Source organism: Equus caballus, chromosome 14, assembly GCF_041296265.1.
Source record: "Equus caballus isolate H_3958 breed thoroughbred chromosome 14, TB-T2T, whole genome shotgun sequence".
NCBI classification, from domain to species: domain Eukaryota; kingdom Metazoa; phylum Chordata; class Mammalia; order Perissodactyla; family Equidae; genus Equus; species Equus caballus.
Genome location: NC_091697.1, coordinates 101234290 through 101261982, shown reverse-complemented (window position 1 = coordinate 101261982; position 27693 = coordinate 101234290). Strand labels below are relative to the sequence as shown.

General features: G+C 46.0%; 1 protein-coding gene across 3 annotated transcripts in view; it reads right to left on the bottom strand.

The window, feature by feature from the left end:
- SERINC5 (serine incorporator 5) overlaps positions 1 to 27693 on the bottom strand; it is an 88440-nt gene that overhangs the window by 21031 nt on the left and 39716 nt on the right. For all 3 annotated transcript variants that reach the window (XR_011425705.1, XR_011425706.1, XM_023618093.2), the window contains exons 2-6: positions 26546 to 26713; positions 8403 to 8581; positions 7844 to 7926; positions 6119 to 6212; positions 459 to 670 (exon numbers count right to left, since the gene is read on the bottom strand). Coding sequence is in view for 1 of the 3 variants with exons in the window: in XM_023618093.2 (XP_023473861.1) it covers positions 459 to 670; positions 6119 to 6212; positions 7844 to 7926; positions 8403 to 8581; positions 26546 to 26713 (736 nt within the window). In the remaining 2 variants the exon portion in view is untranslated. The remainder of the gene's footprint in view (positions 1 to 458; positions 671 to 6118; positions 6213 to 7843; positions 7927 to 8402; positions 8582 to 26545; positions 26714 to 27693) is intronic.

Genomic DNA, 27693 nt, shown 5'->3' with positions numbered 1-27693 from the left:
AGCTCATGGGCCCAGCTGCTGGCTGAGCTGGGATTGGATTTCCTGCTTCCTGACTCCTAGATCACACCGTCCCTGATTTCTGGGCCACAGGCTTTGAGTGAAAGCTGAGCCCAGAAACAGCTCCTTCCGGAGACTTCTCATTCAAGTTTTACACAGAGATTGTAGAGAAGTTTATATACACTAAGGGCATTTTCCATTTAAACGCTCCTTATGGTACATGACTGAACAACGGCAATGTCTATCTCCTATTTATTGAGTTCATCACGTTTAGATCTTTCCTGATGTGAGGCACGCTTGACTATCACATTCAGTGTGGGATATGAAGAGGAGACTGGAATCCCACCTTTCCTATTGCTGACCCATCCACAGCAAGCTAGGGAATGACCATAATTTAAAAAAAAAAAATGGATTTGCTCAGACACGTATAAATAAGGAAGAAGAGAAAAAACTGTGCTTACGATTTTGGACACAGGGCAAGATGGCTACCAGTGAAATAAGCAGACACAGGCCTCCATTTGCCCCCAGGAGAATTTTGTTTTCCACGCAGCCGTCTTTCTGTGTATAAAACACTGCCATCAAAATGAAGCCTCCGGCGGCAATGGAGTACATGACGAGCGTCACCAGGGCCAGAGAGGCGTACCACAGCTTGTTGCTGGCTGTGCCTGCAGTCCTGTTTCTCCAGGAAGTGGGTGACAGGGAGGGGAGAGAAGACAAGTCAGTGAAGCCCCCCACAGCTTCTCTGACAACACCTACCATCCCCAAGGCATGGACTAATGCCATCAGGCCCCAGGCCACCATAACCAAGTTCTTCAGGAGACCTGTCACTTTACCAGTGATGATGCTCCATCGAAGCTGGGGGGTACAAGTAAATATGCTAAAACTTCTCGTTTCAAGCTTAGAATTTTTTTCTAAACACTAAAAGAATTCCGTTTTTGACTCAAGTGTATTCATCAACTAAATTAATATCCACAGACTTTATTCCAGCTTCCCCAGTCTGAATGTGAATTAGCCTGGGACAGGTTTTGGGCGTATTGGAAAGTGGCTCTTTGCTGGAGTTCTCTCAAGTTTTCCCTATAAACACAGAGCCTGGAGCCGCCACTGCTTCTCACTGGAAGTGCCGCCGGCAGCTCCTGCTGATGCCCATCCTCTCGTTAACTTCCCCCAGAGAAAGCCTGGCTGACCTCAGCTCTTTTATCTCTGCCCTGAAAAGGATCTGTAATAGCACTCCTTCTCCAAAACAACACCAAGTATGACTAAGGAAGAAGTTGACATTTAAAAAGTGGAGAATAGGGCCGGCCCTGTGGTCTAGTGGTTAAGTTCAACGTGCTCCGCTTCAGCGGCCTGGGTTTGGCTCCCAGGCGCAGACCTACACCACTTGTCAGCGGCCATGCTGTGGTGGCAACCCACATACAAAATGGAGGAAGACTGGCAAAGATGTTAGCTGTGGGTTAATTGTCCTCAAGCAAAAAAAAGAGGAGGACTGGCAACTAATGTTAGCTCAGGGCTAATCTTCCTCAGCAAAAAAAAAAAAAAAAAAGAGAGAGAGAGAATAAAATCAGCCAGAAAGAGAGTAAAAATTTTAATGGGATTTACAATAAAGAATCTTAAAGAAGAGACTAATGTGCTTTCTAGTTTATATAAATATTAATAAGGGGATGGAAGAAACAAGTGGTGGTTTAACTATAGAAATTGTTCAGAACAAAGAGAAGAGTGTTTATAAACGCTAAGTGAAGAGACAGAACAACAATAGGGAACAGGGACTGAATCACTGTCATCTGCCTCATGAGTAAATTGCCCTTTGTAACCACATTCTCACAGAGCTTCACAGAGAAAGCAACTTAATGTTCCACAAAACTGGAAAGTGTTCAAGAAACCCAGCTAAAATGTTTTAATGATGAAAAAGTTACTGCAGCCAGAGACAAAGACAATAGGGAGGAAAGGCCAAAATGATAATGACCATCATATTCCCGAAACCAAGCCAGCACTCCAATGACCACAGAATTATTCTACAAAAGGCACAAAAAGGGAAAATGAGAGAAAATGAGACTCAAGAAAGAAAAAAAATCCAAAAGCCAAATAGCAATGGATGACAGACAGAATGCATTATACAGAAAAAGGTAAACAGCCCTGACAATGTGCGAGCGGGGTCCAACCGCTTCTTCACTAGTCTTTTGGGTTATGCTGTGAGCGTATGAAGGACTTTCCTACAGTCAATTTATGCTTCTATACCCAAGGCTAAATCTCAAACCCTAACCTCTGCCCTCAACCCCAGACTCCTGTCACCCAACTGTTCAAGGTCTCCACTTGGCGGTCCCATGGGCATGTCACACTCAGCAGGTCCCAAGGAACTCCCCAACCTTCACACTTCCATGCCCCAAATCTGCTTTTCTTCATCTTCCCAACCCCAGAAAACGGCAATTGCATTCTTCCCTTTGGTGGGAGAGGAAGGGAACACAAAGAGAAGAACTGAGGCCGCTCTTGGTTGCTGTCTTTCCCTCCCCCCGCTCCCCCTCCCCCGCCATCAGCAAACCCTACCAGTTCCAACTGCAGAGGAAATCCCAGTCTGACTCCCGCTACCATCCGGCTCCAAGCGACAGCCATCTCTCACCTGGATTATCTCCCTCCTTACCCGCACTTCTGACTCCCTCTAATCTTTTCCGGACTTAACACATACGTCACGTTCCTCCTGTTTCAAAACCCTCTGATGCCCTTCCATATCACAGGACGGTGGCAGAAGCCCTGCATGATCTGGCCCAGCACCATCTGATTCCATCTCTTGCACTCACCCCTCACCACTGGGGTCCAGCCACAGCCCACAGCCCTCTGCTCCTTCAATAAGCCAGGCACGGGCACAGCGCCGTCCTGCCTCGAGCTCTCCCCACCTCCTGCCCTCGCCCCTTACCATGAAGCCTCTCTGCTCTGCCTTCAACCCCCACACCCAGCTTTCTTTGTCTCCAGAGCTCTTGTCACCATTGAACCTGTTACTTCTTTGCTTGATTATAAACTGATTATCTATCCACGTCTCCCCAGCCCCCAGCAGAAGAAAGTGAGCTCCACACACCCAGCAGGACGGAGTCGCGTCCACAGCTGTTCTCCTGTCTAGCGCCTGGCAAACAACAGGTGTTTAACGAACCAGGACTGGCGCAAGGACTGTCAACTGTTAAAAAATAACTTCATGCAGCAATGAGGGCGGCGTGGCTGCTGTTCCCGCTGCTCCAGATTCGCCTGGTCCTCCTGATGACATCCTGTTTTTACAGACACCCCAAATATGTGCCGTGACTTATTCATCTTTATACTCTCAGCGCCCACCACACTGTCTGGAACACAGTCAATACTCCAAAAATTGAGAATACATGCTAAACGGAAAGCCCTCGGACGGAGATTAGAAAAGGCCCAGGCAGCAGAGGCAAGGGCCCGGACACAGCCGGAAGCAGGCACCAGGCTGGAGTGCTGGCCGGGCTTGGGCCTAGGCTGATGGTCGGGAGGGAATAAAACCCAGCAACAACATGAGGTGACAATCTAGTCCATTTAGAAAACGGGTCCTCACCAGAAGCACCTGAGGATACCACCTACTTTTTATTTCAATTTTCACGTAGAAGTGACACTTCAAATCACAAAATTTGAGCTAGAAAGAAAAAAACACATTAAACATCTAGTCCAACCACATCACTTTACAGGCGTGAAAACAGGTCAGAGAGGCCAAGTGATTTACCCAAAGTGAAACAGCAAGCAGCGTCCCGGTCTCCAGGCCCACACCTTTCCAGCCCACTGCCTTCAGGATTTTCTGCTTCTCAGGATGTTTAAGAAAAGGGAAGAAAAAGAACTTTGGCTGTTCCATGAAGAGTGAGATGAGTATTGTATTTTCTAGCTAAGCTTGTAAGCAAAAGTCTCTGTTAAAACACACAGCAAAAAAACCTATTAAATTAGAGGAATCTATCCGAAAATAACAATATTAGTGAGCTTCCTAGCTCAGTCCTAACTTTAGGAAGACAAGTCAACTATGAACACGCTGACAAAAGGGATTTCGTTGGTATTTGGCCTCAAAGCCCAGACAACAGCAACATCATTTGTTGCAAAGCTCTTAAGCCATTCTTACTGAGTGGTTTCTGGAAAGTTTTTAAAGAAACCAAAGTCTTCCAGAATGCCTGTTAAAACTTGGCACCAAAAATCAGTCCCAGAAAATGGCTTCAGAATCAATCAAAACATTAAAGTCAAGAGTGAAGACACACAAGTATCCTCAAGAGAACGGACCATTTAATGGGCAGATCAGGCACTCAGTATCAAAGATGCTAACATTTTACCATGAAGTTCTCCTCTATTTTGAAGTATATTTGTGAAAATTTTAGGATGACGTATTTACTTTGTCTAATGAAAAATTCAGAAAGTACATTAAGTACATGAAAGTACAGTAAGAATTATCATAGAAAGAATGATAATTAAATTAATATCATTAAAAGGCATTTCTAACTCTTTGAGGGTATTTCTTCTGCACTTCTGAGAAAATAGGATCCCATACAAGAGAGTCTTATATGACTTCTCTTTAGGAAAACTCCCCTGACTCAAAATAAGATCTAGTGGAGACCACAAACACAAATCACGGGGTTTCAAGGATGGCTCAAAAAGCAGGACAGCATGCAATCCTTTACACAGGAGCATAACTCAGACCTTGAAATGTGTCATTGAAGAGATTGAGACTTGAAGAAATACCAAAACACATCTGGAGTGCTATTTGTATGACTATTCAACATGCCATAAACATTTCAAAAATAGGCTGTAAGCATTTGGGTGCTTACTCCAATATTTACCAAATAATAAAATGACTAACATTATCCTTTCACTCATGCATCTCATGATTTGATTTTTTTTTTAAGATTTTTTTTTTTTTCCTTTTTCTCCCCAAAGCCCCCCAGTACATAGTTGTATATTCTTCGTTGTGGGTCCTTCTGGTTGTGGCATGTGGGAAGCTGCCTCAGCGTGGTTTGATGAACAGTGCCATGTCCGGGCCCAGGATTCGAACCAACGAAACACTGGGCCGCCTGCAGCGGAGCGCGCAAACTTAACCACTCGGCCACGGGGCCAGCCCCCATGATTTGATTTTTTAAAAACAAAATCAAAATGAAACAGAAGCTACTACCACCAAACTGAGGAACATAATCAGAACGAAAAGTATTTTGAGAGAATTTGGACAGTACATTTGGTTTTGTCCAAGATAAAAAAAAAATTCACATTCGTATAGTACTTTCTGATTTTTTTTCCCAAAACAGTATAAAATAAGATTAATGCCTATAAAATCTACAAAATAACAAAGGCCTTACTGGGGACAACAGGCAGCTATTTTCATTCCTATTTTGTAAGTAAGTGAGACGGAGAGCAGCCAAGGGCTTTGCCCGCAGCCACACAGAGTCTGGACCCTCGTCTAGCTGTCATTTCCTCAGTGTGGCCCAGCAAGAAATAAAACCAGCTCTTAAGAGTCTGGCATTTCCTACTTATCCTGGGATGTGAATTCTCCTTTCAAGGCACTGAGAAAGTCTGTATTTTTAAAAGTCAGGAGGGCTTTCCAAAGCAGCACACACACCTTCCTAAGGAAAGCGTCCTTCCACTCCCAGGCAGGTGAGAAGGAACAAACGTTTCTTTAAAGTAGAGAACTCTTCCATGGCACGTTCTTTGCAGAAATGAACCTCAGCTCCAAAGCACTTTGTTTTAATCTCCTAAGGCTGGGCGCCCGGGAGAAAGCCCACGCAGGTTTTCAGCCACCACCACAACGGGAGAGCTGGCACCGAAAGGCACCAGCAATAGGGTTGAGTGAGGCTGTCACATCAGTGATTGACTTAGAGCCCAAATGACAGAGTGTGGGGGAAAAGAGAGCTAAAAAGTGAAAAGAAACGAAGTGAAAGAAGGAAAGGTAGAAAGGAGAGAAAAACAGTATGGGAGAGGAGTGAATGAAGAGGTCCCAGGAGCAGGGGCGGAGGCAAGGTGCCAGCATAAGCTGTTTTAGGTGTGTGCAGGCTGCCGACCCCTGCAGTGCAAATCAGAGCACAGCTTTATCAACACCGTTCCACCGGCGGCTTCTCTGAGTCAGGCAGTGGGTCCACCGGAAGTTTTCCATAAAGGCACATACCAGTTTTTGTTCCATTTATGTGCAAACTCCACGAGCAGGATGAGCTGGATGCCTATAAAGATGAAGGCTCCGATGGCCCCCACATAGCGCCAGGCTGCAAAAGAAGACCATCCAGAAGGAGATGAGGTGATTGTGCCAAGCGTTTAGCTCAAAAGAGAGTAACGACTACAGTTCATTTTTACTGCATGCTGACAGTACCTACAACACATTTAATTCCCACACGATCATCAGTTGGGTACTATTATACCCACTTTACAGAGGAGAAAAACTGAGTCTATGTAAATCCACAAAGTCCTGGAGCCAGTAAAGGATGCAGCTGGGACGTGAACACAGGCAGCCTGGCTCTGGAGCACCCAAGCTTAACCTCCATGCTCTCACTGCCAGATATCTTAACAGAGGCAGTAATTCACAAAATCAATGAGGACCCACAATTTAAAAGTAAAAACACACACTGCCAGAAAAATCAAGGGTTCAAATTTTATTGGATAGGGAGCCACCAACATCTGTGAGGAAATGAGGTTCCGACTTGGGACCAGGCACTCAGATCCTACTTCTGGCTCTGCTACAAAAAAGCGCTAACCTTGGATGTGCCACGTCACATCTCTGGGCTGCAGCCTGTATATAAAGGTGACTGAGCTGGACTAGACCTTTCCCGTTCTAAATCTATTATTCTAATACATAAAAGTAGGTCTGTGGGGAATAGAAAAACAGCAAGCAGCATTTCAGGTAAAAATGAGACTGGGGCATGACTTCCTTAAGGAACAGATAAAACCAGTATGACTCTGAAAACTGGTCGGACCCCAACATGTGACTGTCAGAGGGACTCCGATGGCTCCCTGTGGACTGACGCAAGGCGACTGTTCTACTGTCTTAATTAGGAAAGTGAATCCATTTGGTTTGAACAGTGTTTGGAACTGCTGAAATTCAGGCTTTTTTTCTCCCTAGTTCATATGAAGAAGGGCGCCCTGTTTCGGCTGATTTAAGGCTTCACATTAAACCAATTTTGGTAGGTTCTATCAATAAGGAATATAACTCTGTGTGACACGGTTTCACATCAGGTAGGTTTAGAAGTAGACTGGAGGATGCCTTTTCGATCCCATGACAGCTGCCGCAGGTTTAGAGCCGCTCAGAGGCCATGTACTTGTTGTCCCCGGCTCTTCCGGGCAGTGCTCAGAGAGAACAAGGTCTCCCCTGCCTCTTCACTCATGGCTGACATGCTAAACCGGTTTGCAAACAAATGTTAAGTGCCTCATTTTCCTTTCAGGCCAATAACCTTAAAATCATCATTTCAATCTTCAGCCCACAGACTAATCAAAGGTCTTCTCACCTCCCTGGAGGAGGTGAGGCAGAAGAGGGTGTGGGGAAGGAGGGGCCCGGGGTAGATAAAGTATGGGCAGGTAAGGCAGGAATTTTTTTTGCTGAGGAAGATTAGCCCTGGGCTAATATCTGTGCCAATCTTCCCCCACTTTATAAGTGGGTTGCCGCCACAGCATGGCTGATGAGTGGAGTAGGTCTGCACCTAGGAACCAAACCCACGAACTCAGGCCACCAAAGTGGAGCAGGCTGAACTCAACCACTACACCATGGGGCTGGCGCCAGGAATGTGTTTTTGAGCCATAAGAAAATCAGTAATTCAAAATATCAAACGCACCCTGGACTACGCTTTTGAATAATTTCACAAAATGGGTAAAGACAAAATAGGTACCCAAAATACCCCATTTTTACCATTCAGAAAGGTCTCCTGATCTGGAATGAAGAAAGCTCCTGAGCACATGGCCCCCAACAGCAGAAGTTTGAAGAACCAAAAGCTGGAAGGAAACCAAAAGGGGGAAATGTATTTAAATGATATTCAAGGAAGGACAAAAGGCCTCTTAGAAGGTAAGCATGTCAATCCACGATTCTGCCACTGGCAGTGTTCTCTCCAAATCGAGGGGAAGTAATTAAGTGACTGGAGACTGCCTTTTCCTAATTATACAGACTCAGCGTGGCCTTGGACTGTGCAAAACACCATTTTGTTGCAGGGGAGGAAACGACCTGGGGAGAGATCTTGGTACAAGAAATTAACTCTTGTCTCCACTTCATGTCTCGTTACGGTACCAGGTGTTACAAATAGGATTCTAGTTCTCAGGCCTCTGGGTGGTGGCAAGTCCCACCCTCCCTAAAATCAGTGTCACCAATTTCAACTGGAGGAAGAGCAGGGAGGGGCTGACAAGTGGAAGAGGTCCTGGATACTGTTCTGAACCCAAGGAAAGGGGACGTATGCCCACGAAGACCCGGGACTTACCCGTTGTGAATATGGGCTCGACAACTTTTGCTGTTGTTGATTTTTAAGGTCAGGAGGCAGAAGATGAAGAAGAAACAGGCCATTCCAAAGCAGACTCTGTACACGGCAGAGTACCCCACCAGATTCTGGCAGGTGTCTCCAGCTTTAATGCCTTTACAAAGGTCTTCGTAAAAAGGGATCTGAGGAAAAAGAGAAAACAGTCATCTGCTAAAACTGGTAAAGAAGGGCTGTCATGGTGTTCCCCCAGCCCACAGGTCAGAACCCAGCAAGGAGGCGCGCCACGTGCTCAGAGAAATGAAGGCTGAGAAGGGAGTAGAGTGTCCTTCCAAACACGACGACTTAATTCACTCTGACTCTTTTGAAAAGATCTAGTGTTCATAACGTACCACTCAGCCTTTCCTTTCCCTGAATGAATTCTGAAATCCAGCATCAGGATTTTTTTTAAATGACACTTGTAATACACGGATAAATTTTTCTCAAGATGCATAAATATATAGAAAAAAGTGAGAGACTTCCTTCACTCTCACCCCAAAATGTCACTCCCCACCTCAGGAAAGTTAACATTTTGGGGGGTGTTTTTATTATTTTACATATATAAATGTGTGTGTGTATACACACCCCCATCCTTACACACAACACACACACACACACATACACCTGTATGGTACCATATATAGAGAGAGACAGCTTTATTAAATAAGAGTATACATATTGTTCTGCAATTATTTGTCCAATGAACAGTAAGCCACAGAGATCTCTCCCTATGGATACATAAAACCCCACCCACTCTCTTTAACCACTATGTAATATTTTATAGCAAGGCTGGATCAAAATTGGCTAGCATTCCCATATTGAGCTCCTTGGGAGGATTTTTTGTTTTGTGTATTTGTTTTTTGCTACTACGAACTCTGATTCCATAAACCCTGCTTGGATGCCTCACTGCACACATGCTGTGATTTATACAGACACTCCCGACCCAGAAATGGAATCAATGGGTCAAGCAGTATCTACGTTTTCAAATTTCAAGAATTAAAGTCAAATCACACTTTCAAAGACTGCACCAATTTACATCTCACCAATAATATCTGAGACTGCTCACGTTCCCAACCTGAACACTCAATTCAAAGATAACAAACATTATCTTGTTTCAATGTCCATCTTCCTCATCACTAGTAAAAGTTCACATCTTTTCTTAAATTTAGGGTCCTCTGTAGTTTTCTCTGTGAATTGGCTGTTAACTGGGTTTTTTTCTTGATCCACTGAGCTCTTTATTTACGCATCTTAGTCTTCTAACAAATGCTGACAATTGTTTATTCTAGTCCAATTAGATCTTGATGTAAAACCTATTTACATTATGAGAATAATTAAAATCTTACATAAGGAGAACAGCAGTACATTTTTATTAATGTCAGAAAATACAGATTTAGTCAGTGGTAAAAAAAAAATTGCTTCTCATCAACATCAAAGTTGAACATTCTTCAGAACAGAAAACCAGTTGAAAATCACATTATAGCTGTTATTCATAAGACAAAAATATCACAGGGACAAAAGTCACACAAAGCTGGAGATGAAATTGAAGCATGATAGTTTAGTTCCTTCTCCAGAAAAGATCTTGAAGAAACAATAATAACCGGGGCTATTAAGGTTTCCATAAACAAAAGGAAGACTAAATTTAACTGGACTTCGTCTTCCTGAATGAGGATTTGCTCCCCTCGGAAGAGACCTGCAGTCTGAAGCTACTGCGCCTGACTCTCAGACACGTTTTTCCAAAACAAAACGTATCTTTCCAAAGTAGTGTCTCAGGCAAAAATGCATCATTACGGAGACCGTACAAGCATAGCTCCATTTTCACGAACAGACACGAAGGATTTCATGAAGAAATGTCAAACACTTTGCAGTCAACATGTCGTGCAACTGCAATGTTTTTAGATCAGAGCAAGATATAAATGCATAGAGACTACTATATTTTTTGACCAGGCTGTAAAACAAAGTAACACACGTGTAGGGTTGCCAGAAAAATACAGAATGTCTAGTTAAATTTAAATTTCGGGGCCAGTCCTGGTGGGCCAGTGGTTAGGTTCACCGTGCTCCACTTCGGCAGCCTGGGTTTGGTTCCTGGGTGGAGACCTACACCACTCCACTGTCAGTGGCCATGCTGTGCTGGCAGCTCACATACAAAAAAAAACAAAGAGAAAGACTGGCAGTGGATGTTGGCTCAGGGTGAATCTTCCTCAGTAAAAAAAATAAAATAAAAAAGAAAATTTAAATTTTGCATAAGCAATGGCTAATTTTTTAGTATAAGTGTGTTGTATACAATATTTGGGACATAGACTAAATATTGCATGGGACATACTTATACTAAAAAGGCATTGCTTGGCAAGAGGTAAAGGACAAAAGGCAGTTGGGAAAGGCCGGGTATGCCATGCTAAGAAGTCCGGCCCCCATTCAGTAGGCAAGGAGAAACAACTGTTTAAGCTGGGATGGCTGCAAAGCGGAGGACAGACTGGAAAGGGGACAGGTGTGAGGCAGGAGGGTAAGTTAGAAGGCCACTGTTTACCAGTCCAGGTAATGGATGAAGAGGGTCAACCAGTGGCAGAAAAAATAGAAATTCTGTGGGTAGAAGTCATAGGTGGTAGGAGGTGCGGATGACAAGAATGCGGACAGTGAACCGTGCAAGTGAAGGATGGGGAGGGTTCCCTTTTGCTTCTTTCAACACGCTGCTGTTCAGGGCGGAGGGGACGAGGGTTGGCAGAGGACAGAGTGTGGCACTAGGAAGACACCTCAGGAGTGTGTTTTTAACTTACAGAGGTGGAGGCACCCTAGGCATCCCAGTGAGAACATCCGGTCTGGAAGCTGATTCAGAACGGCAATGAGGACCAGATATGAGGACACAGGAGGGGCCCCTGTGAAGGGCTGAGAGGTTAGCAAGTGCTTTCCGAAGGCTCTGAATTTTCAGCTGTGTTTCACCGTGAGATCGCAAACTCACGGGATTAACCTCTCCAGATACTGAAGCAATGGGGAGACCCCACACAAAGTGAACGTTTCAGAGCCTCAAACCGGAAACCAAAGCTATCCCCATTGAGTGGTTCGGGTAACAAGGAGGTGACATTGCTTTAAATCTGTAAAAACTGTATTCCTGGAGGACCCACACGACCTCACTCATTAGGCTGCCGTACTTACATGGGATTTATTGCTCTATGATACTCAATTGACTCTTTTCCTCCCTCCCTTCTCTCTGCTGCTCTATCAGCAAAGCCAATTCCTGACCCCCCACTATGACACACGCCTGTCAGCACCCCCTTCATCTACACCAGCCCTTCAGGCTCTTCTCCACCTCCCCACCCCAAACGCACTTCTCTCATCTCCTTCTCCTAGAATGCATTTCAAGGAGAATGCTAATGCCAGCAGATCAGAGCTCCAGACCATTAGAGCTCCAGCCCATCAGAGCGCCAGCCCATCAGCTGCCATAGAGCCCTCCCTGTTTACTCCCAGAGGCCCTCGGGCTCCTCAAAGGGTGAGTATGTGGCACTGCACATTTCAACCAAAACACAAGTAGGCAAACCACCCCCTGCTCCAGACAGATCTGCTTTATGCTCTGCGGGCGACTTAGTCATTCAGCCTTCAGTAAGTGGTGAATATTTTTAGGCAAAGAACCTTCGAGTTGAACAAGCTGGCAGGATTCAGCAAGGGGAATTTGCTCTGATCAAATATTTGCTGTTCCAAGCTCCATCCAGTTTTGAAAAAAGAAAACATACATCACATACTGATTCCACAGTGTGGGGTGACGGGGGCAGGCCTGCTCAGGGTATGGCCCCTGAAGTCTGGCTCCGGGCACCCAAGGACACTGCATCCATGTTGGATCTGTACACAGCTGAAGGCAAGGGGCTTCCTCCCAACCCCCAGGGCAACCAGACTCGAAGCCACAAATTATCAGTGAGAACAGTCACGTGGACTCCCAGCCCCAACTCCACCACTAACTGGGGCAAATCACATGTCCTCCCCGAGCCTCAACTTCCTTCTTTGTACAAGGAAACAACACTGCCGCCCACCCCACGAGCTGCCCCGAGATCGAATCAGTTAATCCCCGTGAAGTGCTCCTACAGTTCCTAGTCCGCATAGCCATTAAGTAAACTTCCTTAATTCTAAAGTACTATCTATCTTACAAAAAGAATTTCTGGGAGAAGAAGTCAGGCAAATTACATGTGTCACTGACTGGGTGAGGCATTCTGATACAAGCATGGGGGGAAATGAGCATCCTGGAACTCAGCAGATGCTCTATTCAGTTCACCAAGGGATTCGTATGGAAGGATACAGGGTAACTTGCAATGAGGTGAACCCTTCCCTGGCACATTTATATAAGAACTGAGTTCCGAAAAACAGCTCTCACTTGTCTGTCTTCCAGACACCTGGGCACCACCCAAAGGAAATACATCAACTCCCAAATCACGGAAGACATTTTTAAAACTTCAACACAAGTACTAAGCTCAAAGAGATGGGAGCTAGAAGGAAATCCAAGCAATTTTGTCTCCGTAGGAGAGATGCTAGCCATGCCCCCCAATCTCAGGCAAACAAATATAAAGAAACAGAAGAGCTATGGAAACGCTTACAGGTCTAGTTGGCCAGGGGCTCAGATGCTGCAAACTTAGGAATAAAGGATGGACTGTGGGAGTGGTTCCTACAGAAATGGAGAGGAGGAAGATGAGAGTCCCGCTCCTATAATATTAAAGTATTATTTGAGAGGTCAGAAAATGGCCTATTAGGAAAGCTAATGTTTCTTAAGTTTCATTATATCAGATTTCTAGGGCAGTGAATGAAACCAAGCTGCAAAGAAAGCTCTGGGCAGCTCAGCATGAGTAACAGCATAAAAACTAGAAGAACCGGATCTACAGATTTTTTTTAATATCCCTCACTGGAAAACGAATTTCAGAACCAAGAGCCTCTTTCAGTCTGCCTCTCCTCTTTCTGATATTTTCCAAACTTTCTATGACAATTTATTTTTCTCTGTGGAATAATTCCAGGCTCCACGACAATGTCGTCTGTCTGTCACTCACCAATGGACAGGAGCTGTGAAATGTGGAATGGTAAAATCAGCTTCTGGAGCCCGCCCTGTGGCCTAGTGGTTAAGCTGGGTACCCTCTGCTTCAGCAGCCTGGGTTCCATTCCTGAGCACAGACCTACACCTTTTGTCAGTGGCCATGATGTGGCGGAAACCCACATACAAAATAGAGGAACACTGGCACAGATGTTAGCTCAGGGTGAATCTTCCTCAAGCAAAAAAGCGGAAGATTGGCAACAGATGTAGCTCAGGGCGAATCTTCCTCAGGAAACAAAAAAATCGGCTTCCATCCTCTCATAGACAGCCTCTAAAGCAACCAAGACTCATTTCTTGATAAGTCATTATCTTTGAGGACCTTTTTGGGATGTGGGGGCTATAAAAAAAATAAAAAAACCGTAACAACAACCAGTACTTGATGTTCTTTTGTTTGAGTTTCTAAATTATTTTAAGAGAAAAATCTACATTGTGTCATTATTAAAAGCCACAAGAAGAATTAAAATTCCAGAGTCTGGTTTTATTTGACCCTGCCACCTCTGAAATCAGGAACTCAATGCCCTCAAACAGTAACTCCTCAGAACCTTGGAAGCACACATGCAGAGACGGAGGTGATGCTCCCAGCTCTCCCACCACGAGCATTTCATCAGGATCAATAGCCACAAACACGATTAGACAGTTAGAAAACAACTGAAATCAACTTTAAACAATAAGCTTTCAATCCAAACAAGACAGCCCCTGGAGGACTGACTAATTACAATGGTGTGAAGGGTTCGTCCACAGAAGGGGAACAGGGATCAGCTAATGTCAAGCCCTGTTTAGAGAATTAGGTGACATGCGGGCAGAATGTATAAATAAGAACCCCACCAGTTACCGACCTTGACAGAGAAATAAGAGTTAATCCCAGTGAAAACTGATGTAGGCCTTCAGGAGGCAATGGCAGTGGGGGTTGGGAGCCATGGAATGAATAGGTCCTGTTTGCTGATTTGACATGACCCATGAATAAAGGCAGAGGAACCCAGGACTAGGATCTCAGATTCCAGATTGGCAGGTGATCCGATGGCAGACCAGTGGCAGATAGGAATCATAGGGGAAGAGTGGTTTTGGGGTGGTGGGGCAGCAATTCACTTAACAATCAGTTACACTGGAAGTGCCTGTACCAAGGGGAAGTGTGGGCTGATGGCTACGTGTGCAGCACTCCAGAAAGATGGCTGGACTAGAGATCAAGATTTCGTAGTGACCCGCAGAGGTGGCAAAGGAGGCATCAATGGGAGTAAATAAAGTCACCTGGAGAGGAATGCAGTAAAAGAAGGGGAGGAAGACAGAGGCGTGCACAGCTCAGAACCCTGGGGGATGCAAACCTCCAGGGGCTAGGAAGAAGAAAGAAACTGAAAAGGATGAACCAGAGAGAAGCTGAAGGAGAGGCTTTCAAGAAGCAGAGGGGTCAGCGGTGTCAAACACTGCCAATGGGTGGAGGCCTGAGAAGTAACTGGATTTGGCAGCAAGGAGTCATCTGGGACACAGATCAGAATACTCTCTCGAGCAGGGTGGAAGCAGAAGCCGGACTGCAGACGGCTGAGGAGACAGTCAGGGATCTGGGTCAGAAAGCGAACCGAGCGAGCCTTCTTCGCGTGCTTTCGAGAAATCTAACTGCAGAGGATCCAAGTTCCAAGGATTGTTCCTAAATTGCATTTACTTGCAATTATACAAGCAATACATAATTATATTCTTGTTGCCAAAGAAAATGTAAATTACGATAAAGATACAGAAAACAGAATTGCCTTGACCATTATTACCCCAACTCTAATCTGATTGCTTCCCAGAGGTAACCGCTGTCACGGTCGCACGTCTATCTTCTAGACCTTTTGCTGTGTTATTCTACTCTCATAATGGCTTGCAGATTGTTGCAGGTTGAACACATAAATCTATCTGAAGCCTTTTTAACTACTATATAGAATTCCACAGTCTAGACCAACCATAATTATTTTCTGTTACCTAACTGGCAGACTCTTTGGTTGTGTCTGATTTTTCACTATAATAAATAACGCACAACGGACATCGTCTGTATTGTGCAGAGCCATGTAAAGCATTAGGAAGGACAGATACCAAGAAGTTGAACACTGGGTCATAAAGTTGGTACGTTTTAAATTTTCATAGATACTGCCAATACTCCCCAGTGAGGGTTTTTGAAAACTCTAGGGTTGAAGGTAACAGGAGAGTAGAAGAGAGAAAGGGAACTGCCAGCAAAGCCACACAGCCCCCACCTTGCAGCCAGGAAATCCTGTGCTGCCCCTCCCCGTCAGAGTCTGCATCTCAGTCCTGGTTTCTGAGGGTCTTTGCCCACAAGCACTGCCCCAGCAATCAAAGGGAGCAGGGTGGGAACAGGGCCCTCTGAGTCAAGAAAAAACCTACACCTAACCCCAGAGACAATGTAAAATCGCAGCTATAGAGGTCTGGACTTTGTTTCAATTGGAAAATATGGTCATTGCCCCCCACCCTCTCCCATAGAACACAGGGTCTGATGGAGAGCTTGGTGCCGCCCTGAGAGGAACAAGGCCGACCGAAGGATGTCTCCTGAACACGGAGATGCTAGCATTTCCATAACAAGAGGACTCAGTGTCTAACAGGTGAAGTTTTCTATTTGGACCACTTATCGGACAGAAGAAGTGCTTATACCCTAAGTGAGCCCCAAATCAGCTTTCTTCTTGAATGTGTGAACCTGGAACACAGAGGTGACATATTCTATGCAAATTCGACCATGCGCATGACTGCCTTCTGTAAATAATTTTTAAAAACCCAGTGAAATTAGAGTTTGCACGTGCATTCTTTCTTCCATACTATACACTACATCACACAGTTAAACATATATTCTTGCAGACGTTGATCATTCATGTCTACCAGGTGCGGGTATCGTTCTAGGTTACGGGGACACAAGCACGGAATAAAATGAGTCTAAAAAATCCATGTTAACGAGGAGCTAACTTTCTAGTGAAATGCGGTATACACAAAACCATGTGTACTCTACTTAAGGATATTTCAAGCATTTCCATGGCTAATTTTGACTATTCACGATTCTTGCCTTAGGTGGAACATGAGAATCTAATATCCCCCAAGAGATGGGACTCTACAGTACCCATAACCTCAAGATTCTGAGAGCCCCTAGTGACTTGTTGCCCAATCCTAGTACTGAGGACCAGGACATGGCAGACATTTAGATTCCTGGCCGAGCATCCTTCTCATTTTACCATTTACTGGATCTGGAATTGGGGGTCTCCAGCAGTAGAGGACCTAGGGTACCCATACACTCAGTGTCTCCATCCTCACTTCTTCCTGATCACCAAAATGCCTGGTTGGGCTACAGAAAAAGAACACTAATTATTTTTACCTGTGAATGACTTACCATTATTTCAAAAGGTCACAGAGAATAAGACATATATCCTGTTAAATGTGTCACACTAAATTTATTACTACATTATTCTTGCCTGGTCGACCCAGTATGTGGTTCTCACAGCCCAGGGACCTGGAGCTGAAGCAAGAACTCCAGTACCCTCAGCACAAAGTTCAGGCCATTGAGGTTTCCCCTTTAGAGAGAAGGAGGGAATAACTGGATGGATACCCATAGAGCCCCTGTGTCTAACACAGGCAGCAGCAGATGGCAGCCTGTGGGTCAAACCCAGCTAGCTCCTGTTTATGTAAATAAAGCTTTATGGGGACACAGCCACACTCATTTGTTGGCACATTGTTTTGGCTGCTTTTGCCCTAAAATGGCAGAGCGAGTAGTTGCTAAAGACCACACAGACCCCAAAGCTGAAAGTGTTTTCCAGCCGGCTCTTTAAGGAGAAAGTTCGCTCACCCCTGGACCACCAGGAAGAAGAGCTGAGGAGTTGTGCTGAACTGGGGAAGTAGAAATTAACATCTCAAAGGCGAATGGCGGCTGGTGATAACTTAACTTACTCTACAGATGGAAAGCCAGGGGAGCAGAGAGCAGAGCAGGTCAGTGGATGTCTTCTGAGTGTCCCCGTGCTGTCCTGCCTTCTGGCCTCCACTCTCTCTTCCCCTTCTCCAGAGCTCACTGCTGTCCCCAGATGGAACTGGTGCTGTGAGTGAACCGTCCATCTCCCATGCGTCATTTTTAGAGCAGCAATTTAAGTATTTTAGTTTATCTGCCTGCAGATAACGGTGGTGGGACTAGGGGAGCACACGCCTCTGAGTGCCAACGCTTTTCTCTGTGGGTCAGAAGCCCTCAACAGCTCTAATGGAAAAAAGTCCTCACATCTGTTATGCACACACAGCCCATGGTACCAAAAATAAAACCCACACTGATGAAAGCTGGCATGTCGAAAGATAATTTTAGACTTATTTGAAGACTGCAGAAACAGTCTCACTGAAATTGAAAAACCATAGCCCCAAAATACCCACCCTCCTGTGATTAAGCTCAGCCCTGCTTTACAGGGGTTGTAACACCCTCCACGCCCTCTACCAACCTCCCGCCTCACCTCAGCTCCCAGTCTCCAGACAGGGACGGAGAGAAAGCATTCCTGAGCTCTAACGCGGGAGACCAAAGGTCAGCAGACAGATAGCTAAGCTGACACCACGGTCTCCAACAGTCGCTAACGGAGTTCACATATTTTTAGCTTTCAAACGACCATGTGCACACGCAGTCTAACGCTGGGGACTCCTTCTGTACACTCTTTCCAAACTGGTCTCCCTTCCCCCCAGCTGAGGCCCAGTTCTCTAAGGACAATGACTGTAAGTTACTCATACCAACATCCCCAGCACCTCACACGGTGCTTGGCACCTACGTGGGAAGGAAGGAAGGAAGGAAGGAGGGAGGGAGGGAGGATAACATGACTTAAAACATGAACTCAGATTACAGCTTAACCAAGTAACACGGTCACCCTTTCAACTCTGAGAAGTGTATCATCAAGACTCAACAATTCACAATATTTATGTTCCTGCTCCCAGCATTTTGAAGCTACTCTTCCTTAGTTTGTTCTGTCTCGTGCCATTTATTTGTCTGTTGCCTCTGACCTCGTTTTTATAAGAACAGGACTGTTTGTTTCCCTCTGTAAGCTCTCGTCTGTCCCATTTATCTGCAGAGCGGGCCCCGTCTGTGGACAGTTGCTTAACACATGCTTTCGATGATGACAGAAAAAAGGGTCAGGAAAACTTCAGTGCCCCCATCTCCTCATTCTCCCGATCCCACAGGCAGACCGATCCTAAAACAGAGATCCTGTTAACATCCGGTGCCCCCCAACAGCTTCCGGGCAACAGATCCTCCAGACCAAGGACAATGACTATTGTTTGTTGTGTTCTGGCTCCTGGCAAACTCATTATTACTGAACAAGGATCAAACCTCTTTGTCTTTGGTTCAGACTCAAAAAAAGACTCTCAGCAGGGTATACGTTAGTTCAAATCACTGCCTGAGTACAAAGCTGCTTCCCACCCTCGTTTTCCTGGCATCCGCTTGCGTGCGGGAGGGTGAGGCCTGAGCTGTGGGAGGAGCGAGGGGTGGGAGCACTCCAGGGACTCCTGTTTTCTCCCACATGGTGCTATGTCTGGATGGAATTTAGACCAAAGATAAAGTTGTTTGGAAATACGTGTCCCCAGAGTCACCCCAATTTGGTGAGGAGGGGGACACAGAGGATTTAAGAGGCGCAACCTCACTGTCTGCTCCCCACAGGGACACTCTGATTAGATCATAGAGAGAGCTTTCCTCCATGTTCTACAAAGGGCTTGAGGTTCCAGGGCCCAAATCTACCTTTAACCTCAAAAACGTACTCACTGATACACGCGACACACACAAGGTACGACAGTACAATGAACCCAGTTGCTGTTCAGAAAGACAACTTTTGAAAAGCATTCTGTCTCAGCCGGATTAAAAAAATACTCCAGAATCAAAGAAGTGGGTCAGCAACATTTTTTAGCTAACTCGACACCTGTTCTAATATAAAAACAGAAAACGCCACTAAGCATGGAGAGTTCTACACTACAGAGCTTCAGCGCGCTTCAGCAACACCGGGCGCGCCGTCTCAAGTCCGCAGGTCTCCATTCAGCCAGTAAACACCGAACCGGAACGAGAGCCAGCCTTTCCAGCTTTGCATGAAACCCTGTCGCTCTGTGCGGGGACAAACCACGTGGCGTTTTAGATCAAAGTGGAATATTTCTCATTGCTGATGTTTACTTTAAAAAGATCGTTACACCAAACACACCTTGAAGGCAGGTTCTATTTTACATGCAAAGCCACTGAATAAATAAATACTAGGTTTGTAGTTGCCTCTGTTTTCCACTTCAGACTAACAGTGGTCCCTTGAGCCCAGATTTTGGACTTCTCAACAGGAAGCAGTGCGGGGAGTAGGAATAAGCTAAGAAAGCTGCCAAAGGCCCAAGGTGATGCTGTTTCCAGAAGGAATACTTCTCCCTCACTACCGACTCCAGAAGACTAGGACTCAGCAGGAAGGATAAGTTTGCTCAGGCTTTCCCTGTTACTTCCATGAACTTCTGAGCAACAAGCACACCTAGTCACACAGGCGGGAACAGCACTGGCCAGGTGGCCAAGCCGCCAACAGTCCTGGGTTCTAGTCCCAGCTCCACTGACGTCACTGCCTTGGACAAGCCACTTCCCTTCCCCGGGCCACATTCTCTCACCTGTCAAATGAGAGGGTTGGTTAGCATTATGACTCCAGATTCTTCCACTTTAAAAAAATCCTAACATTTTATTCAAATTATACTTTAAAAGAGATCATTATTTTCTCTGTATAACACTTAACACTGCCTGATATTTGCGCGCTCTTCCCAGGGCAGAACGCTTCCCATAAATGTGAGCTGCATCCTTTTTCCCCTTTCTTCTCTCTTTAACTAGATCCTTTAACTAGTAACTTTGTTTGGTGTATTTTTTTAATTCCCTGTGACTAGCGCAGGGAGGGCTTTCCTACAAACTACACTTACTCTAGTCCCTTCATATTCCTCTTAACAGTGTAGGTTAAAAATAGAAAGTGAAGAAGCTCATCTACCAAATTTCAGAGCCTCAAACATATTGGATCGAAGCTCTGTCAACTCCAGGAACCAGGGAAGTACTGCTGAATGTCACTGCGAACTGACTGAAGGATGCACTTATTATAACAGCCTTTTGAAAGCTGAGTTGTTTCTAAGGGAAGTAGCTTCAGTATTCATCTATGTCACTAACTATGGTGACCCCAGAATTCGGAAATGGGGCATCACTTGGGAGAAATACTAGTAGCAAACAGCATCCTCAGGTCACCCTGGAGAAAGAAGTCTGGGGGAAGGGAATATGTCTGTGAAGCTAGGGACGTTCAGAGAGAATCCAAGTCTAGATAAGGCCACTGGAATGTGACATCAGGGGCTGAATCAGGATGACTCGGAGGCACAGTGGAAACCCAATGCTTTTATAACCTGTCTGGGAAAAGTATGTGGTCAGCACTGGATCTGTCAGGGTCCCCACACTGTGCTGAGAAAAGTGGGCCCTATACAGGATAACCAAAGCCACAAATGAATGAGCTGCCCCAGGGGAAGCAGGCACAAGAGAAGGGCAGGGGGCGGTGTTTAAGGCTCTGGCAAAGAGGAGATGACCACTTCGTTCTGGGTGATGGGTAACAAGATGTGGAGGTGGCCTTGGGACTAGACTGGCTACAAATAATCCTTCTTTAACTATTTCACTTTCATCTACTTCCACACAATCTTAGATTAATACTGCTAATATACATGAATTTCCCATTTCTGCATCTCCTTCTGATGACGACAATAATGAATAGTGAAAATGACTGAGAAATACAGTCCAAAAAAACTTTACATATCACCTCTAGGGAATGTGTTGTGAGAGAAGGTTTTTCTGAATAAATAGAGAAAAATCCTTTAAGCCCATCCTGCTACCTTTGTTCAAAGGGCCCAAACTCACATTTAGCAGCCTCAACATATATCCCTTTTCCCTTTCCCTGGCAAATTTTGGACTTCATGATAAATGCAGAAACTGTGATTAGAATATATACTTAAGATTTTAAAAGGGGGATGGGGATAGGTGACAAATTTAACTTAGGGAAGAAGGAACTGGTTTAGATCCAATGCAGAGTCCCACCTCCACCCCACATTAATCCTGAAGTTGAGTGCTCCATTGAGTTCAATGGACCAAAGTGATCAGGACAATTTCTAAATAGTCATGTGAATAAAAATGCCAGATTCCAGCATGTAAAGGGGTAGACTAGTTAGTGTAGAGAAGGCCTTCTCGGGCCTCAGCCTGGGGCTGTGCGTGTAGATTTGGACAGACCACTCTAGCACACTCAGCAACTTCCATACTGCCCACCATAATGTGCGGGGTAAGAGAGCTCTCCTACCCATTTGGACACTTACATCCTTTTCAGAAAGTTGTGAACTCCAAGGATTTAAGCTATTTTGGGAGTTGCAAATCCAAACGCCTTTCTTCGGGGGCTAGAAGGAAGAGTAAATGTCCAGTGATGGGGCCCACGGTGAGCTACAGCATGCTAGCCCTTCTACAGGCAGCCAAACTGAAATTTAAAATACATATATATATCTCTACAGGCTGGCCAAACAAGAGCCTGCAGGCCAATCTACAACTCCTAGGCTCGATTCCCAGGCTCTCCTGCAATCTCTGGGGTGTGGCGCTAGCTAATGGGTGGGGCTGGGGGTCAGGCTCTCACCATCAGACCGGCTGACTTTCATCAAGTCCAGGGAGAGAACGGAATTCAGGAGCTGCTTTTATGACACTGAGGAAACTGCAGCTATGAGCCCCCCTCACGTCCGGATCCCGTTAGATCTTGGCCAATGCTCCTCTGAAGCCCACCGCACCCTGCAACACTATCATTCTGTTCATCCAGGGCGAGAGGAACCAATCACAGGAGGAGGCAGCTTCCACACCGCCACTCACTCACTCAAAGGAAAACTGACCCAAACTCAGCAGGAGAAAATGGTGCGTAAAGCAAAATATGTTCCCAAAAGAGATCAAGTAGGATTACAAACAACATATCATGCCTTCTAAAACAAATGAAGGAACAAAAAAAGATTGCTATCAAAATAAACATCTTAGTTGTCTCTCCTTTCAATGTAAGAAGTAATTCTTCAAAATTTAAATTTAAAACAAACATACAACAACAACACAAAAACCAGTCTTCCACAAAGTGCAAGATGTGTTTTGATTCTGAAACAACAAAATGCTAAGGATTCAGCCACCCCGGGCACTACGTACTACCCATCCCCAGGAAACCTGGGCAGCCCAGGGACCAATGGAACATGGACAAAGAAAACAGCCCTAAGACGCTCCAGGTTAGGAACCTTTCAGACCCTTCCTCCCTTGGTCTGGCACGGAGTTCGCAGGGAGGAAGGCCCGAGGGCCACATAGGTCACCTGTCCTCCCTTCTCCAAGGTAGGCTTGGCTTTAGAGGCCTCTCTTCCACAGAAAACAAGACCAACCTTCCTTTCTCCTCCCTCCCAAAATGCGTGCGTAGACTCCCAGGGCACCTGAACCTCGAGTGTCACCATCCGCCTCCGAACACAGAGGGTGATCTGGTGCAGCAGGACAGGACGCTCAAATCTCTCAACCATTTAGTTTTGTGTTTTTGGCATTCTACATTCTAAAATGCAGATTTTCAATCCTCAAGGCATTAAATATCTTAGGACTACACCTGCCTGCATAACACGATTATTGACAGCAACGACCTGCAATAAAACGGTTCCTACGTTTTGAGATGGGGAAAATGCTCCAAGAGAAGACAGAAATCACACCCTACTCAGCCAGCACAGTAGAACTTTCTCTGAGCCGTGGTTCTCATGGGAAAGAGGAGTTTCCCTAGTGAAAACAAACAGCACCAAGTTTGGCCCAGCACCTCCTTGGCAGTTGTCTCTCGCTCAAACTTAAACACAGGCTGCATCCTGAAACCAAGGAAAAACTGAAAGTAACTGGAAAGGGGCTGCGCTCACGTCCTTAACCCACATACCAAAGGCCATCGCACATGGAGGCGAGAATACTGGGTGGGAGGCAATTACACACTCCCCTCTGGGCTGCTGGAGGCATACAGGGCTTCTCCTCTTCCATCACATCCTCACACATGTCTACAGGCCAACAAAGAGGGGGCGAGGACTGCGGCAGAAGCCCAGTGTGCATGCCCACAAGGGGACCTTTCAACGCCCACCCTCAAGCACCGCCTGAGGATGAGGTCAGCCTCCATTCTGTAGGCCACGAAACAAGCTGACTTTGTGACCAGCTGGCGGGACCCTGTGAGGCTGTAAAGATGGAACAGGACTGGTTTCGCCCATTCCCTATGCAGGAAGCCCAGCCAAACCAATTTTAAATCAGTCCATTCAGGGAACAGACACAGAGACATTTACAGGAGCCTCTGTGAGGCATCAGTTACCCACTCCTCCCTCTGCTCTGACCCCAAATCACACTGCACACACACCACTGCAGGGCTCACCTCCCTAAATGCCTCCCTGTTTCCATGACAGCCTCCCAGCCAAGAACCTACAAGAGCTGCCCACCTGCCACCAGACCACGGTCAACGCCGCACCTCAGCACTGAAATTCCTGTGAGATCTGCTCATTTGACCTACTCACATCTTCTCCCTGTCCTACGTGTGCCTTGTCCTTGCTCTTCTCTCTACCTACAAGGCCTAGTAGCTAAGAGCACGTTCAGCCTGCATTCAAATCCCAGCTCGACCACTTAGAGCTGGAGACCTCGGGCACGGCACTTTAAGGACTCAGTGCCTCAGTTTCGTCGCCTGCAGAGCAGGGATAACGACAGTGCCGACTGCTCAGGTGAGCACAGAAGTGGTAGAGTGAGATGATACAGCTAAAATGCTCGGAATAAAACCCGGCACATGGTATCACCCAAGAAATATTAGCACTTAAAATACTTATTATCATCAAGCAAGTCCGTTCTTCCATGAAGACTTCCCCAGCAATACCAGTTCACATCTTCCATTTGTTTCTTCAATGATCTATGAACAGTCGGAAAGCAGAGATACTGGCTGGAGTCAGGGACGGTTTCATGGGGCAGCATGACTTAATGGTAACCAAATGTCAAAATTATTATTATGAAAGTCGTATCCTAAAATAGAGACCTGTGGCTCCCAAATTCTCTCTGCCTCCAGCAACAAAGTCTCCATGGGTTCACCACTAAGAGATACTATATATTCAGATAGTTTCAGACTTTGTTTCTTGGATCCAAAACTTAATTCTACAGAGACTGAAAACTTCTCAAGAGCTGGGACCGCACCGCAGACAGCCAGGACACACTGGGAGCTCCCACCACAGAACCACAGCGATCCTCAAGCCAGTGCCTGTTGAATTTAAAAAACACAACACGAAGTTACCTGAAAAACAAAGGCAGCAAACGGGAGACTAAGTGGACCTACAGAATATGAGTTAAAATTTACCCTTTCAGTATCCTCCTTTTACACTTCTTACCACAAACACATGAGGGTAAGAGGAAGAGAACAGGGGGCAAACAACACAGAGCTGGAGTGAAACCTGGCAGAGACAAATGAGGCAGCCTCGCACCTTGGCCCCCTGCCTCCAAACCTCTACAGCACTGCATGCATACTCCCACACGGCACTTGTGAATTTCTACCTTGTTTCATGCCACGGAAGACTTTGGACCTTGTCTTCAGGTTTATAAGCTCGATTTCCCCCAAGTCCGAATGCCCCATAACTGCAGTGCCCTACTGAGTAGAGAGCTGGTGTTTAAGGCAATCAGAGGAGAATCTAAATTTCAAAAGTCTAAGAGTAGTTCCGCCACATTCCAGACGGTACAACCACAATTATAAACGCATTACCCAACAGAAAACTTCCAGGGGCCTCCTCCAACTAATGGATGGGAATGTATCAAGTGCTTTTAAGAAAATGGTTGTTTTGAACCCCTTGAGTGTATATGAAATAGTCTGCAGTTTTAGCCTAAGGTCGGGGAGAACGGACACTTCCTGGGGAGCTGCTCCTGGCCATGCCGTCCCCTCTGGCAGGGGTCCATCGGAGAGCTGCCCTGGCCTCGCTCCCACTCCTCACTCCGCAGTGCTCAGCGGTCAGCGGCCAATCTGTACGGCATGTGGGGTTTAGATAGCTGGGCTCTCCTCTCTCCTTTCCCCTCCGACAAGAGTGGCCCCCAGGCAGCACGCCTGCTGCTCTTCCCGACAAACTGTGCCCCTGCAGAGAGCGGCCCAGCCCAGCGAGACTGGTGCCCGGGGAGGGTCCCCAAGTGGGTAGGTCTGGCTCATGTTTGGGTTCAGCAGGAGGAAGCCCACTTCCCTGCAGACACAAGCTACCTGGTTTCATCAGCTTTAGGAGGGATAAACGGGATGTTTGGCACCTGCCTGCTGACGCTGTAGTCTTTATTGCCAGTTTGTTCAGAACCCGGGAAGGAAAGGATGGTGCCATTTATTGTGCGCCCTCGAAAACTCCAACACCCCTCCCCCCCGCCCTGTAATCTGGCTGATCAAGAGGCCTACTATGGGGAAAAGAGGGGAATTCCAGAAAAGGGTCCTATATTTGTCTCATCAGCATCACAAACCAGGCCTCGTTCTACATCCCTTGTCCAAGAAATGGCTGAAAGTGTATCCCTCAACCGTAGAGACACCCACCCTACAAGTGACATGTCCAGAAAAGTAAAAATCGCCCCATAGCCCACTCCTAACTGTCTGTGGGATTACCTAAGCCTTATCGTACTTCCCATATTGGCCAAATTAAGTGCTTATAACAGCTGCTATTTGAGATACTAGCAGCCACCCTTATGACAAGGGAGAAGTACAAAAGTCTACAAGACAAGACTACCTGTTCACATCCAATCAGGAAGAGCCATAAACAGGGAGAAGACAAAACACACAACCCCCTGATAGAAGCATCCTCCACCAAAAGTACCAGCCCACATTTGTACCACTACTCAAGATCAAGACATTGAATGGTTCGCCTGCTTGGCAGGAAAGCGCTGTTAGAGGCATCAGGACGGTTGAGAAAGAGCGAGTGTACCCAAAACCACACTGCGGTGTGCAGACCCCATCCTCTAAAGTGACTGTTCCCCACCACACCCCCTCCTGAACCATCAGAAATGGGAAGAGTTGAAAAGAGGCCCACTTACGTGCTCCTTCATCTCCTTAGGCATGGTTTTGGACATCATGACGCAGCAGAGGAGGGCGACGAGAATGAAGTAGAGCGCGTACATGAAGCGGGTGCTCCGGGACTGTCGGAACTTGGGACAGCAGCCGCAGCACAGGGCACAGCCAGCAGGCCCGCAGCAGCAGGCCAGCTAGAAAAGGAACACAGAACATCCTCTTAAAGCCACAACTTTACAAACCTATTAATCCCAGACCTCCGTTGCAGGTGACCTTTCAAAGCTACCATTTTTCCGAGGCAACCTGCCCATTGAACATGCACGAAGAGTTTAGTGTGTGAATAAAGCTTTCACCAGAACTGGCCTGATATCCTCTCTAATGATTAGCACCACCGCTTGGGAGATGCCCAATAATTAAGCAGAAAAGGCACAGTTCACCTGAAGCACCATAATCATTACTCTTAGATAAAGATTTCTGGGATCGGCAAAGAGAAGAGAAGAAGCCGAGAATTTAAAAAAGGACAAAATGAGGTGGGGAAAACACAAAAAACAAGAAGTTGGGCCCAAGAAAGAGATATATCAAACTCCCTGAGCCTAACAATGCACTGTGTGAACACGTGGGGACGTGTGGGATGGGCAAGGCTAGGTAGGCTCGCATCTGTCCACTTTCACAGGACATCACGGCGTGTGTAACCTGAAGCTCAGGGGGAAGAGGTGCCTCCTGCAAACGCACCGCTGACCAGAGCGCCAGGTCCTCATGGTAAACTCTTAGGCTAATGAGTGCGGCAAGACTAGGCTTTATTGGTCAATGCAACTGGACATACTTTGGGGATATTAAATAAAATAGGGATTAAGTTTTCAGTTTTGGGTCTGGTGTTAATTGTTTTTAAAGACTTTACTTTTTTCACAGTAGTTTTAGATCTTACAACAAAATTGAGAAGAAGGCACAGAAATTTCCCATATACCCTCTACTCCTACACATGCATAGCCTCCTCCATTATCAAGAATGGTTTGTTTTTTTTTTTTACCAAGGATGAACCTACATTGACACATCATAATCCATGGTTTTATCCTTTTATTGGCACATTAAAGTCTGTGATTTACCTAAGGGTTCATATTTGCTGCTGCATATTCAATGGGTTTGGACAAACATACAAAGACATATATCCATCACC